We start from the raw sequence: 19847 nt of genomic DNA, 5'->3' as shown, positions 1-19847 counted from the left end.
CTGTCAGTGAGGAGCAGGATAAGCAGCCAATTATCCAGCGGACCACTGCACCAGCTGTGTGGGCACTGACAGCTCAGCATTCACAGAGGTAAGTACAGCGGGGACCAGGGGTGGGGTATGTGTACAGTGTTAGTTCACATTTTTGTTTTTTCTGAAACAGAGAGCTTACACTTTACATAAAACTATCTAGGGTCAAACCAAATATGTTAAAGTGGTTGTAAACCCCAGTCATGAAATTTGAACTAAGCATATACTGTATATCTGTAATGTTTACTTGTCTCTCTCCAAAGCTCTATGTGTCGTTTCTCTCCGGTGCTTCGTTCCTCTGTTATCAGTATGTCTCACTTCTGAGAAGATAAAATTTGTGACGGGGAGTGAAATAAGCACACAACTTATCTGTTCAGAATACAGCTCTTCATATTCCTTCGTTCCTCTGCCTATGTGGAGGGAGGGTGTGTCTCTTTCCTCTAATCAGCTCTCATACAGTGTATAAGTGCTGTAACTGCAGCTCTCCACCCCTCCTCTGTACTTCTCACAGATGCAGAAGGATTTTATCACAATTGTGCACTTTGGAAGGGGTGTAGACATGAAAAGACTGCAGATAATCAAGTAAAACTTGTGTAAGAGAATTTGTTTAATCTCTGTGTATCATCTGAGGCTGTTCATTTCACTGGGTATATGTGAGGATTTACAACCACTTTAAATGTTTTGGGTGAAAGTTGTTTTTACTATGTAAACAAAACTATTGTGAGGCCCTCTAGACATGTCGGGAGCTGTACTTGAGCCCCCCTATGCTCCACAAGTTTACCACCCCTGCTCTAGGGAGATGAAGGAAGGGGTTTGCACAAATTCATCATTGCTACAGTACAATGGGTTTTTTTTTGCTTTTTTTTTCTCTTTTGGTGTTGCAGATCATATAACTATTGTATGTTCAGAATTGCCCAGTAGAAGTAGAGGTTCATATTTCCAGGGAAGCATTGGATTTCAGGTTTCATCTATCTCTGTATGAATCAGAACTTCTAGTGACAACGTGAAGAGAGAAACCACAAGGGAATGGTGTTTTCTTCATCTCAGAGATTATTAGAGCCGTATGGATCTCCCCACAAAAAAAAGTTGCAGTAGGATTTATAGATATAAACACTGCTTAGCTTTTAAAGCAAAGGTTGCACCACAAGGAAGTGGAATGTATAAAATGTAAAGTTTAATTTCTATTTTGGATTTTGTTGCCATTGACAGATCCCAGGGAGAGACAGTGTGTGGTCAGGATGCACTGGAGTATTCAAAAAGATTACAATTACAGACTGTACCTCTACATGTTCCTGTGTAATATCACAATCTATTTTCTTTTAGAATAATATATCATTTTTAAATATCTGTTTTAACAATGCACTGCCATTCACACACTTTAATGATTGTTGTGCTCATCAAAACGAATACTGTATTTTTGGAAGACGGCAAAAAGGCATATGCAGCAGTTCTTTACTTAGAATTTTCACTACTTTTCATTTGAATTTCTCAACATGCAATAGTGTTGACTTTTTTTCTACTTACTATCCTTTTCTCTTTCCAATTGTTGATATGTTGGTCATTTCTATCAAATTCTTATCATGCTATGGATTTTATCTTGCAGTTGGTTTGTTTTTTTTGGTGGACTTTACCTCTCTTGCAGCGCTCCTGGTCTCTCTTCACTAACAACAGGTGTGCAGGGGTCTCTGGATAAAAACGCATAACTATCAACTGCAGGAGATCAGTGAAACCACAGATTGACATCATTAGGGGCCACAGTTCCTCTGTTCCCAGAACCTCACTAGAGAATATGAGCATTTTATAGGTGAAAAGAAAATAGACATTTATGACCTTCAGACTGTTTACAACACCATAGTCAAGGGTATACTCCCTTGATAAATATCAAATAAGTAATCTTTCTTTAATTTCCAAGTTCATAGCGACAGAAAAATCAAGTTTGTATATTTCTGCAATATAAAGTAAATAAAAGCTGACCAACCTAACATTTAAAAAAAAAGGAACTTTGAGATGCAGCCTGTGGAAGCCAATATTTATAAAAGGCTGTCATATTGCTAATGCCACAAACACATTAAACAGTATTAAAGGTGTATACACATTCTCAGGACCCAACAAACCAAGTTAGCCAAAACCTTAAAGAAAATTTGTCACTACAATGACAAATCTGCCGTTGCTGATCTCTCCAGAAGAGCTAGATGCCTGGTTGTCAATCTGGCCCTCTTGATTCAATATTTTTACCAGGAAGAACTATGCAGATTTCTGTGGCTTCTATAACTTTCCTGATCTGCATGTTGGTGCCAGGTCATTGATTTAGAAAATAACAAATGGATCGGCATGGCAGCCAGACAACTATTATTTTTGAAAGAGATCAGCAATGTCAACCCCCCCCCCTTTTTCTTTATTTACAGATTTACTTTCCTGCATTGGAAGTCAGATTCTCTGCCTTCCTCAAGCTAAAACACAAAGCCAACATCTAGTACTTACCAATTCTCTGCAGATCAGAGCAGTCTTTCTCAACCAGGGTTCCTCAAAAAGTTGTGACATATTTATCATTTACTTGATAGTAACATGGGATGGACTGACTGACTACCATCGTAAAGGGCATATTTCCCACTGACAACGATTGTAAAGCGCATTCTTTTCACCGATCACCAATTTTATTATAGGCCTATTCTCCTACTGACCACCAATGAAAGGGGAACTTCCCTACAGACCATCATCATAAGGTGTCCTTTTTATACCCACTACCAATGTAAAGGGACCTATCCACTCTGACCCCCAATGCAAGGGGTCCATGTACACCTCCCCCAATCTGAGGGGAAATTTTTACACCGGCCATAAATATAGCAGGACACTCCTCCACTGACCAAAAATGTATTGGGGCACTTCTATACTCATCACTAATGTAAGGTGTCACTTTTTCAATTGACTTCCATGTAGAGGAGTCCTTCTACCCTGGGGGTTGACAACCCGTGATTTGCAATCTACCCATCAATCACGGGCAGGTGATGGGTAGATTGCGAACACTTCCCAGTTTTGCTGACCCAGCTGTTTCCCCAGAGCTACAGAGTGGCACAGGCACACGCTTACTCAATCCTAGGCTGCAGAGGCAGCCCCCGCCCCTTGCATCTGTGCGGCTGCAGGGCGTGTTTGGGCTCTTGTCTGAACACTGCAAAAAACACACATGAGGGCGCAACTCCTTGTACATTACCACCATAAAATGTATTAAATACCAAACAACATTGTAGTAACAAACAACAAATGGATACTCAAAAACATAAAAGATCAACAGGCTTATAACTCACGAGGAAGAGCTAACGCGATTCAGGGGTCATGCATTCTTTCTAGCTCTGAGGAAGGGGGCATGACCACCGAAACATGTTAGCTCTTCTATCTGAGGATTTCTTCAATGCCCCCATCCTTTTTCTTTTTCTGATCACCTTACCTAGACATTGCTTTCTCTTAAAATACTATAAGTCAACTCTCTGCTTCCCCTTTCTTTTTTTTCATTCTTTTCCTGATTGTGGAATATAAATAAGTTTGCCTAAAGTATCAATACCACTCATGTATACTAAGCAATGTAAGTGTACACAAGTTAACATTTCCAGCTATACCTTTGCATGGAGTGAGTCACATCCATATTCCTTATAATCTTTATAAAAGTTGTACTTTGTGGTGGTTGTGATCCTTTGATCTAAAGCTTACCTGAGCCCAACAACTTGTCCAAACAGCTTCCCTGTGGTTACAAAGATGGGGCCCGTGGTATTGGTGAATCCCCGAAGGTTCCTTGGAGCGGTTTCTCCAAGATATTGTACATAAATGTTAATGCCCAAACCTGACAATACAGAAATTCTGTTTACATCTGATAATAAACACATCTCTCTCAGTCAGGAAAAAAAACATTAGATAGGATTAACTGTGCATAAAGCTAAAGTATCATTTGTGCAAGGTGTAAGTAATGAGTGCAGTAATCTGTGTAGAAGAATGAAATTGTTACAATTACTTCTCAATTGGTAATTATCATACTAAATATTTAACATGAATAAGTAATTAGCAGAGAGGATCGAATCAGGAAAATCACCAATTTCACCAATTTCTTTGGATCATGTCTATGTAGATCTTTCTGATCTGTGACAGTCATTGAAATCTGTGACAGTCATATAGAAATCCAAGCCATTGGGTTTCCTGAGTTGCATGGTTCTGGGTGGATTTAACATTACAAACCGCTAGGCGTATATTCAAAAGAAGCCAAAGACTTATAAATACAAGGTAGTTGTTTACAATTACTTTGGAAATATAAATTTACATAATTAGCTATATTTTGACCGATTTATAAAGAACAGTGGTTTCCACTTTCCCACACAGCAGGACATCACTGCAAGTAATCCACACAATGCCACCATTTTATGTCTAATTGTAAAAAATTGTGGTATGAAGCCTCCCATGACCTGCAATGCGTTCTTTACATAACACTGTGGATAACACTTGTTAATAGTGCTGTCATATGACCTTAAACAGGTCATGTGACAGGTATCCTCCTCCCAGAGCATGTTGTTTTTTACCCTTTTTCATTAGAATAAATGTAGCTTTGCTGATTACTATACTGAGTCCATACCACTGTATTATAAATGGGCCCCATAAGTGTAAATGCTGTAGAGGTGTATACAGATTTACCTAAAGCTATGCCATAAAGCAACCTGCCAACCACAATCATTTCATGGGATCCCACCATCTTGCTGAACCCAAGACATAGTGATGCTGTTATTCCCATCAAGCTACTTATCACATGAGATGGTCTTCTGAGAGGAAAAGGAAAAAAAATCATTCATTAGTGGTCAATATATGGCAAAGTAAAGGTGTTTCTTGTTCAATTTTTGTTCATTTTTACCCCTTTTCATTAGAATAAATAGAGCTTTGCTGCTTACTATACTGAGTCCATACCAGTGTATTATAAATGGGCCCCATAGGTGTAAATGCTGTAGAGGTGTATACAGATTTACCTAAAGCTATGCCATAAAGCAACCTGCCAATATATGGCAAAGTAAAGGTGTTTCTTGTTCAAATCTGAAGGCCAACTTCTACAAGATAACAGTTTGAGGGGCCAAATTAGACCTTCTGAGGGCCATATTTTCCTTATTCCTAACATACTACAAATCCCAGGGGATCAGCATGTACATGTATAAAATAGCAGAAGCAACTTCAAATATTTAGTCATTTAATCTCAGTGCATTAGATTAGTGCAGTTTACAATAAAACGGAGAGGGCAAACTATCCATTAAACCTGTTACTTTACCCTGGATAGGCATAGTGCAGGCTTGCTGCAGGTTCATCTCTATTTTTTTAAGTTCAATGTCTGCTATTGTATATTTTTTTATTGCACATTTCGTGTGAAAACACCCACATTCTAGACACAGGTAGCAGTTGTTGCATTTACTTTAAAGTGGAACTAAAGGCAAATCTTTTTTTTATTTTGGACAGAGTAATGTAGGGGTATAACCCTGTCAATTTTTTTTTGCCATCCCATTGTGCAGGTTTCCCTTCACTTCCTGTTCCATAGCCAAAACAGGAAATGAGGGCAAATCCTTGATTGTCACCAGGGTAACAAGAACTAGTATCCCCATTGGAAGATTTCCCCTCTATTCCTGTTCTGGGGACAACCCAAAATTGGAAATGTACTTTTTCTTTTACTTTCACTTTTGATGATAATGGCAAACGAAACTAGAAGAGAGGCTTAATCTCCCAAAAAGGGGCACAGACAAAAGTAAAAAAACCTGACAGGTGTTCTAATCCCTCCCCACGCCATCTGAGACCAAAAAAAAAAGTTTTGCCTTAAATTTACTTTAAACTTAAAGTGGAAGTCCATGCAAAATCTAAAATCCCTGCATCTATAGACACCAGGGATCTAAAACTAACCTCTCTATCCCTGTAAAGAAAAGATGAGTATACATACCCTTTTGGGAGCCGATCTGACCCGCTCTGACCCGATCTCCAGCGCCGAAAGCTCTGCAGAGGACACGGACAACAGTGGCTGTAAAATGAATGGGAAGTGACGTCACCCATAGAGTTACTATGGGGCTTCCGTTGTCCTCCGTCTATTCTGCACACACCTACACAGGGAAGCCGCGGCTGACAGCCCAGCATGGGATCCAGTCAAAGCGGGTCATATCGGCTTCCAAAAAGGTATGTATACTCGTTTTTCTCTTTACAGGGATAGAGAGGTTAGTGTTAGATCCCTGGTGTCTATAGATGCAGGGATTTTAGATTTTGCATGGACTTCCACTTTAAGCCTGAACTTGAAGCAGGTGAAAAAGAAATACAAACAAATGCAACTATATGGTTATTGAAAATCAAATGTTATGTATTTCTAAATCTAGCTATGATAAATACCTGATTATGTGTTGATATCAAGTCTCTGAAATCCCCTGTTCAGCAACACTCCGCTTGAGAGGACAGAGAGGCAGCATTAAGAGCCAGTTGGATTGTACTGCAGTGTATGTGTGTTGACAGGAGGCTGAAGTAGAGTAGACAAAGGGATGACCTCAGAAGCATCCTGCCGCCCTCTCTTTGTCCAATGAGCAGGAAATGTGTTTATTAAAAATGTGTGTAATGAACTGTGTATTAAACTGCTTATGAAGGTGATAAAAAAACATGCATCCTAACACCCTTTTATACATTTGTGTTGAGCCACACCAGCAATTATTACAATAGACCTTAAGTAAACCTAAAATCTCTAGAACACTGTATTTTTGATGTTTTTGTCATTTATAATTATTGTTTCTCCTTATTTCCACTGTTTATAGTGAGCATTGTATTGAAAATCTAAACAGACCATAGCAAATCACTATCTTATCTGGAAGAAGATCATTATCTGGAAGAATATCCCATCACCATGTATGATAGCAGTTCCGTGAAAATACTTACTTTCCAAACCTTCGTGTCATGTACCCAGATAATAGTGATCCCAAAAGGCCTCCAAGACTGAGCACTGAAGCTGTTGTAGACCAGAGCAGAGTAAGTGTTTCTGTAGGGACAGGATATCCATACCTTCCTATCCAGGTCTGGTTGATAAAGCTTCTGACAAACTGCAGAGGATATGAATTGAGGTGTTGTGGGAATACACTGGCCAGAGAGAAAAGATCAACCAATGACTTTATTATTCTAACTAGTTTAAGGTTTTGATGCAAAGGGACCTACATAAAAAATAAATGTATTATATTAATGAGGTATGACCCTACAGGTCAATCAATCCAAAGCTAGTTACAGACATTAGATTGAAGTGGAACGTCAATACTTCTCCATCCATTGAACAGTCTTCGCTCTGCCCTACGTGGACTCTAAAGTTTATGTGAGCAGATGCCCAGAATTATTCTTAGACCATGCCAACTGTATTAAATACAAAGAGCTAGAAGTAAATGTTCTCAAAATGTTGAAACTACTTTTTTCCAGAGGGCAGAGTTGCTAGTTAGGCTTATTGATCTGTAGATTACATATCTAAATGTACTATAGATATTGTATTTAGAATTTGCAACCAACTAAATTGATGTGGATAACTCATCAAAATGAATAGCTGATCAAGGTGATAAGGATGAACCCTTACTCCTGTATAGAGTGTGACTTCCTATATGTCAAGTAGAATGTCTATTGCTATTATAGTTATTTCCTAGCTGTTTGACTGTGTCCTGGGATGGAAAACCTTGTTGGTCTTTGAACTGGGAAATGCTTTCTTTTTTGCATATTCTACTTATGAGCACATGTAGCTGCGTTTACAAAATCTTTTTGTGACTGTTTGGATTGCACCCCACTTGTCTACCCCGCATGTACTAGCTAGACAGCTTTTATAGACCTGTTATGTTGAGAGCTGCTATTGGGGTTGCCGATTAGATGAATGCCCATATTTTGTATGTTACCTTTACCACAGGATATTGGAATTTTCAAACTGAATACTTTGACACCTTCATGTGTGGCACTGATGTGTACCTATGCATTTATTAGGGCCAATGTAGCTTTCCCTTGATGGATGTGTGCCCATAGCTTCACTTGTCATGTGCTACTTTGACCTTTTCTGTGCTGAGAGTTTGTACTCTATGAAAATCATTCTATAAATAAAGATTATATATAAAAAAAAAATAATAGCTGGACTCCTCCCTTTTTGAAATACAACTCCAATAGCATGCATATCTGTGCAATCTGTGGAAATCCAAAGCACCGCTCTTACCAATGGGGAACAATGAATTGGATTGGCACTCAGGCAATTCTGGTAAATGCTGAAAGGGTTAAAATGTTAAAAAACACAAATGTACTACATTGCAGCTTACAATCCTTAAATGTGGTGGCTGCATTTTTTTTCTTTTCCTTTATTTTCACCTAGTGATCCGGCTAGTAACACACTTATGGTGTCTTTACTCTGGAGACAGCAGCATTTTTAATCTGGGAAGAGGGCAGTGTTAGATGAACTAGCAGATTTAGATGGACTTGACTAACAAATTAAAATTGAAGTCCTGCTATTACTTTTTAATCAGTTACAGCATTTGTTTTATTTCCTTTAGTTTTCCTCTAACTGCCACATTTGCTAGACAGCTTGGTCAATTAAAGTAAGTTGAAAAATAACAGACTTACTGGCCTGATCATCGGGTGAAAATAAATGAAAAAAGCTTAAACTAATGCAGTTACCACATTGAAAGAATTGGTAAGATACAATATATAAAAAAATTATGTTTCTGGGTTTAATACTGCGTGAAGTCTACAAATGAACATTGAGCCAATGAACTGCACTGCACTTTTCTTTGATTAAAATATAAGGGTTTGATTACATTATAAGGGTTTCATATTGTTCTACCAGCTGTAAAGTATAAAAAAAATAAAAAATCATAAAAGAGAATGAAGACTGAGTTAATCAATGGAGCATAATGTCAAGTCTACCCAACCTGGGACTTCAGCTCAAGATTTTATTACGGTACTCACCAATTTCAGGCTAAAAGCAAACCAAGCAGTGACCTACTAATGTTATCTTATCTAGCTACACTTCAGCTATAAAATTCATTCAATTTAATTTCATTTAAACTGTATATAATCCAGCAATCCTAGGACAAATGCAACTCAATACTTTTACATTCTAACCAAGTGTATCCATTTAATGAGCGGTGGAAATGAAGAAAGGGAGTGGTAAATAAATTCTGTGTAGTTTTTCAAATGTTTTCAAGGATTAAATATACATATTACAAGTATGAAATATAGCAATTCAAGTAACAAGACTCTATTTTCAAAGAGTACCTGTTGGATGCATTCAAGGGAATTGTAGGTAGATCTGTGTAATCTAAAGTTGAGTTGTACTGTACCAAACTGTACCAATAGGACAGTGGTTTATGCTAAGTAATTGCACATTATACACAGACAGAACAATACTCAGGGGTGGATGAAGACTGAATTATTGGTGAGAGATTGTAAGGGTCTATGGTTTATTTTATATATATATATATATATATATATATATATATATATATATATATATATATATATATATATATATATATAGTATATTTTTTGGTGTTGTCTGTTCACAAATGTTTTAAAGTGGTTGTAAACCTAGTTACACCACTTGTACCTACAGGTAAGCCTATATTAAGGCTTACCTGTAGGTACTGTAAATATTTCCCAAAACCTGCATGGTTTAGGATATATTTACCATATACGTCTGCGCCGATGTCATCTGTGCAGATGCTGCGAAGAAATGGCCCGGTGCACTGACTGAAGGCTCCCGTGCGCATGCACAGGAGTGACGTCACGCGACTTCGGCCAGTCACAGAGCCAGAGTCCGCGGCCCCAGAACGAAGAGAGGCGAATATGGATGCAGCCACCAGCGGGGACAGCGCGGGCTTCAATTGCAGGTAAGTGACACATAATGGGCTAGTATGCGATGTCTTCTTTACACTATAAAAAAAGAGCTCCTGCTTACCACCGATGAAGAGCTGATCACTGACACATGATAGCCAAATGGCAAGCCACTACCAAGGCCCAGCACAGTGATTAACGGAAGCAGTTTCCAGTGATGGACCTGGAAGAATAGAGACAAAAATACTTAATGGTACCATATATATATGTTGAGTAGTTTAGCAAGTTATGTGCTGACCTGATTTTTTTTTAACCACTTCAATACAGGGCACTTATACACCTTCCTGCACAAACCAATTTTCAGCTTTCAGCACTGTCGCAATTTGAATGACAATTGCGCGGTCATGCTACACTGTACCCAAACTACATTTTTATCATTTTGTTCCCACAAATATAGCTTTCTTTTGGTGGTATTTGATCACCTTTGGGATTTTTATTTTCTGCTAAACAAATAAAAAAAAAAAAACAACAATTTTGAAAAAAAAACGTTTTTTTTGTTTCTGTTACAAAACTTTGTAAATAATTAAGTTTTCTCCTTCACTGATGGGGCTGCACTGATGGGCACTGATAAGGATGAACTGATGGGTACCGATGAGGTGGCACCAATGAGGTGGCACTGATGAGGTGGCACTGATTGGCACTGATGATGGGCACTAACATGCGGCACTGATGGGGCACTGATAGGCGACACTGATGGGCACTGATTAGTGGCACTGATATGCAGCACTGATAGGTATGCATAGGTGGCACTGAAAGGCGGCACTGATAGGCAGCACAGATGGGCACTGATAGGCAGCACAGATGGGCACTGATAGGCAGCACGGATGGGCACTAATAGGTGGCACGGATAGGCACTGATAGGTGGCACGTATGGGCATGGATGGGCACTGATGTACACTAATGGATGGTACTGATGGATGCCAATCAGTGCCAAACAATAATGCCTGCCAATCAGCGATGCCCATTGTGGGCACTGATTGGCATCCATTGTGGGCACTGATTGGCATCCATTGTGGGCACTGATTGGCATCCCTGGTGGCCATGGGTGGCATACCTGGTGGTGTCTAGTGGTGGGCATCCCTGGTGGTCCTGGTGACGTCCCTGGTGGACCAATGTGGGCATCCTCGGGGGCTGCGCTGATAATCAATCAGCACAGACCCCCCTGTCAGAAGAGCAGCTGATCGGCTCTCCTCTACTCGCGTCTGACAGACACGAGTGAGGAAAAGCCAATCAACGCTCTTCCTGTTTACATCGTAATCAGCCCTGATTGGACGCGGCTGATCACGTGACAGAGACTCTTTACCTAGATTGGGGTTGCGGTGTGTCAGACTGACACATCGCAACAATGATCGCTGTCATGCGCGCCCCTGGGGGCTCACAGCAGCTTGATATCCTGGCGACGCCATATGACGTCCGGTCAGGATATTGCGACCACTTTGCCGACGTCATATTGCTGTATGGCGGGCGGCAAGTGATTAATATATACAGTCATGGGTGTCCGCAGAACTCTTTTCAGGAGGGGGCATCATTTTAAGCTCACCCATGCTCTGCCCCTTTTTGACAATGTCATGAAGGGGAGGGGCTTAGTCATCATATAAAGCGCAAGCATGCAAAGGTTTGAGAAACTTGATACAAAAACTTAATAGAAGGATCAAGCTGCCATTGTCTGATTAATTTCTAATCTGTTTTTAACCCCTACCCTGCCCCGCCCCCAAAACCCCTAAACACGTTCTTTTAAATTATCTCATGAAATTACACTGTTAAATGTTTTATGCAGAATTAAGTTCCATAAATAAATATTAACAACAAATTTAACAATATTAACATAAAGCATATCAGTGGCCATCAGTGCAGCCTCATCAGTGCCCATCAGTGCAGCCGATCAGTGCCCATCAGTACAGTCCCATCAGTGCAGCCTATCAGTGCCCATCAGTGCAGCCTCATCAGTGCCCATCAGTGTAGCCGATCAGTGCCCATCAGTACAGTCCCATTAGTGCAGCCTATCAGTGCCCATCAGTGCAGCCTCATCAGTGCCCATCAGTGCAGCCTCATCAGCACCCATCAGTGCAGCTTATCAGTGCAGCTTATCAGTTCCGCCTCATCAGTGGCCATCAGCGCTGCCTCATCAGTGGCCATCAGTGCCGCCTCATCAGTTGCCATCAGTGCAGCATATCAGTGGCCATCAGTGCAGCATATCAGTGGCCATCAGTGCAGCCTATCATTGCCCATCAGTGCAGACTTTCAGTGCCAATCAGTGCAGCCTACCATTGCCCATCAGTGCAACATATCATTGCCCATTAGTGCAGCATATCAGTGCCCATCAGTACATCGTATTATTGCCCATCAGTGCAACATATCATTGCCCATCAGTGCAGCATATCAGTGCCCATCAGTACATCGTATTATTGCCCATCAGTGCTGCGTACCATTGCCCATGAGTGCAGCGCATCAGTGCCCATCAGTGCAACGTATCATTGCCCATTAGTGCAGTGTATCATTGGCAATCAGTGCAATATACCCATCAATGCAGCATATCAGTGCCCATCAGTACATCGTATTATTGCCCATCAGTGCAGCGTATCATTGCCCATCAGTGCAGCATATTATTGCCCATTAGTGCAGCTTATCAGTGCCCACCAGTGCAGCGCATCATTGCCCATCAGTGCAGCATATCATTGCCGATCTGTGCAGTGAATCATTGCCCATCAGTGCAGCATATCATTACCCATCAATGCAGCCCATCATTTTCCATCAGTGCAGCATATCAGTGCCCATCAGTGCAGCGTACCATTGCCCATGAGTGCAGCGCATCAGTGCCCATCAGTTCAGCGTATCATTGCCCATTAGTGCAGCGTATCATTGGCAATCAGTGCAATATATATCATTGGCCATCAGTGCAGCATATCACTATCCAGCCTATCAATGCCCAAACGTGCAGCCTCATCGGTGCCCAGCAATACATCAGGGAGGAATCAGGAGGATCTGCTGGGCAAATGACACAGAGCGAGGATCTCCCACTGAGACGTGACTTGTATATGAATAGTCGCCGCTGTCAAAGTCCCGCCTCCTAGACCGGCTACTCTAATAGACAACACACTGGTCTAATGCCGGTCCAGGAGGCGGGACTTTGTTTGACAGTGGGCAACTTTTCATATACAAGCCGCGCCTCAGCAGGAGATCCCCGATCTGTGTCATCCAGCTGCACGATCCTTCTGACAGTTTCCTGGCTGATCACTTGTGGCAGAAGCAGTATGTGCGTGTGCAGGAACCTTGCTCCAGGGAGGGGGGCACTTGCCCTCCCATGAAGATGCCCATGTATACAGTATGCATCATTTGTCTAATGCGTATGTTGTATATATTGATATATTTAATGCTATACACATGTATATTTAACATATTGGTGGCAGAGTGAATGTATTTGGCTGTACTAGGCAATCCTAACAGGTGTTGCCTATTGTAACATGAGTGACATATAAGAATTGTGTGTGAAAAGGAAACTGGAGACACATGGTGAAAGAGATAGGTGTCCCCGGTTCAGCGACCCAGTCAGAGATTACCATTCCAGTAGTGAGTGTATTCAGAAAGGTTGGATTTTTACAACATATACAGCTTTCTAGCTGACTGTATTTGTGTAAAGAGACCCAGAGGCAGCTGCCTCAAATGAAAGGGAAAGGTTGTCCCTTCATTGCTGAATCATGGGAAAACATCCAACCTCCCTGATACCTTAGTGGACTAGTGGATGTACCATGTTCAGGCCACCAAAATGCTATTAGCATGCTATTTATACAGATATTGTGATGGTCGTGTGTACCGGGCACGCGTTCGGCTGTGTGTATGGCAGCCATGTTGTTTGGAATTTACCCATGACAGTTTGTAACACAAGGAGGCCTAATAGCAGTGGTCTCCTTTTACATCCCTCCAGGAAGCCATCTGCCACAATACACAACTGTTAACTGATGCCAGGACTTTCTTATCATTCCACTGATCTGACACACAGACCTCTCCAGTCTAGGTACCCTCATAAAACTGTCTGATTCACAAACTTGAGTGACTGGAGAGTTAACAGACATTGGGTCATAAATACCTTAGTGAAATCCACATTTCTGCTAGACTGGTTAGCAGCCAAGACTCAAAAACTTCAGCATACTTCATAACTCATGAAATAACAATAGCACAGCCAGAATGTAGACATATTTACTTTCCTCAGTAGGGATGAGCTTCGAGTTCGAGTCGAACTCATGTTCGACTCGAACATTGGCTGTTCGCAAGTTCACCGAACAGCGAACAATTTGGGGTGTTCGCGGCAAATTCGAATGCCGCGGAACACCCTTTAAAAGTCTATGGGAGAAATCAAAAGTGCTAATTTTAAAGGCTAATATGCAAGTTATTGTCATAAAAAGTGTTTGGGGACCTGGGTCCTGCCCCAGGGGACATGGATCAATGCAAAAAAAAGTTTTAAAAACGGCCGTTTTTTCAGGAGCAGTGATTTTAATAATGCTTAAAGTCAATCAATAAAAGTGTAATATCCCTTTAAATTTCGTACCTGGGGGGTGTCTATAGTGTGTCTGTAAAGGGGCGCATGTTTCCTGTGTTTAGAACAGTCTGACAGCAAAATGACATTTTGAAAGAAAAAACTCATTTAAAACTACTCGCGGCTATTGCATTGCCGACAATACACATAGAAGTTCATTGATAAAAACGGCATGGGAATTCCCCAAAGGGGAACCCCGAACCAAAATTAAAAAAAAAAAATGACGTGGGAGTCCCCCTAAATTCCATACCAGGCCCTTCAGGTCTGGTATGGATATTAAGGGGAACCCCGGCCAAAATTAAAAAAAAAAAATGACGTGGGGTTCCCCCTAAATTCCATACCAGACCCTTCAGGTCTGGTATGGATTTTAAGGGGAACCCCGCGCCAAAAAAAAAAAAAAAACGGCGTGGGGTCCCCCCAAAAATCCATACCAGACCCTTATCCGAGCACGCAACCTGGCAGGCCGCAGGAAAAGAGGGGGGGACGAGAGTGCGGCCCCCCCTCCCTCCTGAACTGTACCAGGCCACATGCCCTCAACATTGGGAGGGTGCTTTGGGGTAGCCCCCCAAAACACCTTGTCCCCATGTTGATGAGGACAAGGGCCTCATCCCCACAACCCTGGCCGGTGGTTGTGGGGGTCTGCGGGCGGAGGGCTTATCGGAATCTGGAAGCCCCCTTTAACAAGGTGACCCCCAGATCCCGGCCCCCCCCCTGTGTGAAATGGTAAGGGGGTACAAAAAAGTGTCAAAAATGTTAAAAATGACAAGTTTTTGACAACTCCTTTATTTAAATGCTTCTTCTTTCTTCTATCTTCCTTCATCTTCTGGTTCTTCTGGTTCTTCCTCCGGCGTTCTCGTCCAGCATCTCCTCCGCGGCGTCTTCTATCTTCTTCTCCTCGGGCCGCTCCGCACCCATGGCATGGGGGGGAGGCTCCCGCTCTTCTCTTCTTCTTTTCTTCTCTTCTTCTCTTCTTCTTTTCTTCTTTTCTTCTCCGGGCCGCTCCGCAATCCATGCTGGCATGGAGGGAGGCTCCCGCTGTGTGACGGCGCTCCTCGTCTGACAGTTCTTAAATAACGGGGGGGCGGGGCCACCCGGTGACCCCGCCCCCCTCTGACGCACGGTGACTTGACGGGACTTCCCTGTGACGTCACGGGGAATGCCACAGGGAAGTCCCGTCAAGTCACCGTGCGTCAGAGGGGGCGGGGTCACCGGGTGGCCCCGCCCCCCCGTTATTTAAGAACTGTCAGACGAGGAGCGCCGTCACACAGCGGGAGCCTCCCTCCATGCCAGCATGGATTGCGGAGCGGCCCGGAGAAGAAAATGAAGAAGAGAAGAAGAGAAGAAAAGAAGAAGAGAAGAGCGGGAGCCTCCCCCCCCATGCCATGGGTGCGGAGCGGCCCGAGGAGAAGAAGACAGAAGACGCCGCGGAGGAGATGCTGGACGAGAACGCCGGAGGAAGAACCAGAAGAGCCAGAAGAACCAGAAGAACCAGAAGATGAAGGAAGATAGAAGAAAGAAGAAGCATTTAAATAAAGGAATTGTCAAAAACTGTCTCTTGTCATTTTTAACATTTTTGACACTTTCTTCGTGAAATGGTAGGGGTACTTATGTACCCCCTTACCATTTCACACAGGGGGGGGCCGGGATCTGGGGGTCACCTTGTTAAAGGGGGCTTCCAGATTCCGATAAGCCCCCCGCCCGCAGACCCCCACAACCACCGGCCAGGGTTGTGGGGATGAGGCCCTTGTCCTCATCAACATGGGGACAAGGTGTTTTGGGGGGCTACCCCAAAGCACCCTCCCAATGTTGAGGGCATGTGGCCTGGTACGGTTCAGGAGGGAGGGGGGGCCGCACTCTCGTCCCCCCCTCTTTTCCTGCGGCCTGCCAGGTTGCGTGCTCGGATAAGGGTCTGGTATGGATTTTTGGGGGGACCCCACACCGTTTTTTTTTTTTTTTTTTTTGGCGCGGGGTTCCCCTTAAAATCCATACCAGACCTGAAGGGTCTGGTATGGAATTTAGGGGGAACCCCACGTCATTTTTTTTTTTTAATTTTGGCCGGGGTTCCCCTTAATATCCATACCAGACCTGAAGGGCCTGGTATGGAATTTAGGAGGACTCCCACGTCATTTTTTTTTTTTAATTTTGGTTCGGGGTTCCCCTTTGGGGAATTCCCATGCCGTTTTTATCAATGAACTTCTATGTGTATTGTCGGCAATGCAATAGCCGCGAGTAGTTTTAAATGAGTTTTTTCCTTCAAAATGTCATTTTGCTGTCAGACTGTTCTAAACACAGGAAACATGCGCCCCTTTACAGGCATACTATAGACACCCCCCAGCTACGAAATTTAAAGGGATATTACACTTTTATTGTTTGACTTTAAGCATTATTAAAATCACTGCTCCTGAAAAAACGGCCGTTTTTAAAACTTTTTTTTGCATTGATCCATGTCCCCTGGGGCAGGACCCGGGTCCCCAAACACTTTTTATGACAATAACTTTCATATAAGCCTTTAAAATTAGCACTTTTGATTATTCATGTTCGTGTCCCATAGACTTTAACGGTGTTCGCATGTTCGAACGAACTTTTTTCCTGTTCGCATGTTCTGGTGCGAACCGAACAGGGGGGTGTTCGGCTCATCCCTATTCCTCAGTTAATTTGTAATGTTTCAAGTCCAGACACCCCTGTCAGACCATATGGGGAACCACTGGCACGCCTTATTTCTCCTAGGTAAAGTAGACATCTGAAACCTGCCATGTTTATATTCATTCTGAAGCCAATTCCACGCTGGACAATAATATGCATGTTAGCAGTCTGTAAACAGTAGGTATTCAGAGATATGGATACTTATGGACTGACAACACCCCCATTATACCAGAGAAAAAGGAGGCTGCTCCTGAAATTGACAGCTCTCGATTTACCATCAAACTAAGGAACACCTAACCAGACTTGAGAGAGCTACTGTACCATTTTTGTTTATTTATTGGAATCTGCAAACCAGGACATTGTTAAATATTCTTTATTTTCAACTCCTTTTTATTTCTCTGTTGCATTATTGTCTCTTTATTTGTGGGTGGTGGTGGCAGTTTAAAGGGTTAATTTTTGTACAGGGTGCAGCTAAGAGTGGCATTGTTATGTAAGTGACAGTGCGGTGTGGGATTGGCCAGTCCTTTGTCACAAATTAGTTACAAGGGCAGGGGTCTGACATCCACATTCATCACAGATATAGGTGCAACAACCATTCCCATATGCTGTGCTTTTTCTTTCTGCCACCAGGTGGTAGTATTATGTGTAATGTAGTGTTTGCTCTAGTGCAGGGGTGCCCAACCTTTTGAGGAGCGAGGGCCACTTTAGCAACTTGGAAACCGGTCGCGGGCTACAATGAGCGTAAAGGGCGGTTGGCAGGTTTGTGTCCACTCTGCATACGTAGAGCAGACACGGATGCAACCCGCTCTACCCTATGGGCCCTCCGATCTGCCCAGACAGAAGCGGACAGATCCCCTTTTTTTTTCAAGCAGATCAGATTGCAGATAGGTGGATGTAAACAGACACAAGTCCGTTTACATCTGCTGCTCTATAGTGGTTAATGGAGAGTCCACCTGAAAAACAGACAGACGGACCCGATCGGACTGTTCATGTGAAAGGGGCCAAGGCTGCTTTCACAGATGCACAGCGGTTTACCTGCACCTCAACTGACCTCAATCTTCATTTCCTCAGGATTCTTGCAGCTGGCTGCTGGCTGTCCTCCAGGGCTGATACTGCTGGCTGGTACTGTCGGTGGGTACTGCTGACAGGTGCTGGTACTGCTGTTGGGTACTGCTGGCTGGTACTGCTGGCTGGTACTGCTGACTGGTACTGCTGGTTGTTGGCACTGGTACTGCTGGCTGGTACTGGTACTGCTGGTGGGTACTGATGTCTGGTACTGGTACTGCTGGTGGGCACTGCTGGCTGGTACTGATACTGATGACTGGTACTGCTTGCTGGTACTGGTTCTGATGGCTGGTACTGATACTGATGACTGGTACTGCTGGCTGGTGCTGGTACTGCTGGCTGGTAGTGGTTCTGATGGCTGGTACCGGTACTGCTGGCTGGTACTGATATTGATGAATGGTACTGCGGGCTGGTACTGGTTCTGATGGCTGGTACTGGTACTGCTGGTACTCATGGCTGGTACTGATACTGATGACTGGTACTGCTGGATGGTACTGCTGGTTGGTACTGCTGGGTGGTACTGGTACTGCTGGCAGGTACTGGTACTGCTGGCGGCTACTGGTACTGCTGGCTGGTACTGGTACTGATGGCAGCTACTGGTACTGCTGGTGGGTACTGCTGGCTGGTACTGATGACTGGTACTGCTTGCCGGTACTGGTTCTGATGGCTGGTACTGCTGGCTGGTACTGATACTGATGACTGGTACTGCTGGCTGGTGCTGGTACTACTGGCTGGTAGTGGTTATGATGGCTGGTACCGATACTGATGACTGGTACTGCTGGCTGGTACTGGCTCTGAGGGCTGGTACTGCTGGCTGGTACTGATACTGATGAATGGTACTGCTGGCTGGTACTGGTTCTGATGGCTGGTACTGGTACTGCTGGTACTGCTGGATGGTACTGATACTGATGACTGGTACTGCTGGCTGGTACTGATGACTGGTACTGGTACTACTGGTGGGTACTGGTACTGATATTGCTGGCTGGTACTGATACTGGTGCCTGGTACTGATACTGGCATTGCTGGCTGGTACTGATGACTGCTGTCCCAGATCGCGGGTTCCCGTGTCCCGACCCGCCATCTCCGAGCATCATTGTGACAGAAGTATGCGGCTGCAGTAGAGAGCAGAGCCGATTCTTCCTGTCACAGGAGGAGTACATTTGGTATCACTCTGCCTGTGAAGGAGCCGGCACTATATAGGAAGCATCCGCTCTGGTCCCTCTAGCGGCGGCTTCGTTTTTCGCGCTAATGCTCGGAGATGGCGGGTCGGGAACCCACAATCTGGGCTTGCCGACCTGCCATCTCAGAGCAAGACATGGCGGGCCACATCAGAGGGCGCCGCGGGCCACATGTGGCCCACGGGCCAGTGGTTGGGCACCCCTGCTCTAGTGGAACTATATGATTATGATGTAATTCCCTGTTTCTGTGTGTGCCTGTTGCTTCCAATAAAACAAGAAGGTCTCATCCATGTGTCCAGCAACACCTTGACGGGTAAGAATCATATCTACTGCAACTTTCCAACAATTACTGATTGAAAACAACTTGTTTTAATATTATACTGAACAGGAGAACTCTATAAGTAGTTGTTCTTCAAAATGAAAGTGTTTCTGTAACTATAAGCTTTTTATCCATCCTAACCTTGAACTCTAAACATGAACATTTGCTGTCCTATAGAGAACATTTGAAAAGGTAATTG

At 43.3% G+C, this 19847-nt stretch overlaps 1 protein-coding gene across 1 annotated transcript in view; it reads right to left on the bottom strand.

The window, feature by feature from the left end:
* The window catches only part of LOC141108509 (uncharacterized), a 164615-nt gene that overhangs the window by 95470 nt on the left and 49298 nt on the right, over window positions 1-19847 (bottom strand). Inside the window, exons 15-19 of the mRNA XM_073600219.1 lie at window positions 9977-10075; window positions 6946-7106; window positions 4699-4823; window positions 3730-3859; window positions 1659-1807 (exon numbers count right to left, since the gene is read on the bottom strand). Of these exons, the coding sequence (XP_073456320.1) occupies window positions 1659-1807; window positions 3730-3859; window positions 4699-4823; window positions 6946-7106; window positions 9977-10075 (664 nt within the window). The remainder of the gene's footprint in view (window positions 1-1658; window positions 1808-3729; window positions 3860-4698; window positions 4824-6945; window positions 7107-9976; window positions 10076-19847) is intronic.

This window comes from Aquarana catesbeiana, linkage group LG01 (genome assembly GCF_042186555.1).
Source record: "Aquarana catesbeiana isolate 2022-GZ linkage group LG01, ASM4218655v1, whole genome shotgun sequence".
NCBI classification, from domain to species: Eukaryota; Metazoa; Chordata; class Amphibia; order Anura; family Ranidae; genus Aquarana; species Aquarana catesbeiana.
The sequence above is the reverse complement of the archived record's forward strand: the minus strand, read 5'-3'. Positions and strand labels throughout refer to the sequence as shown.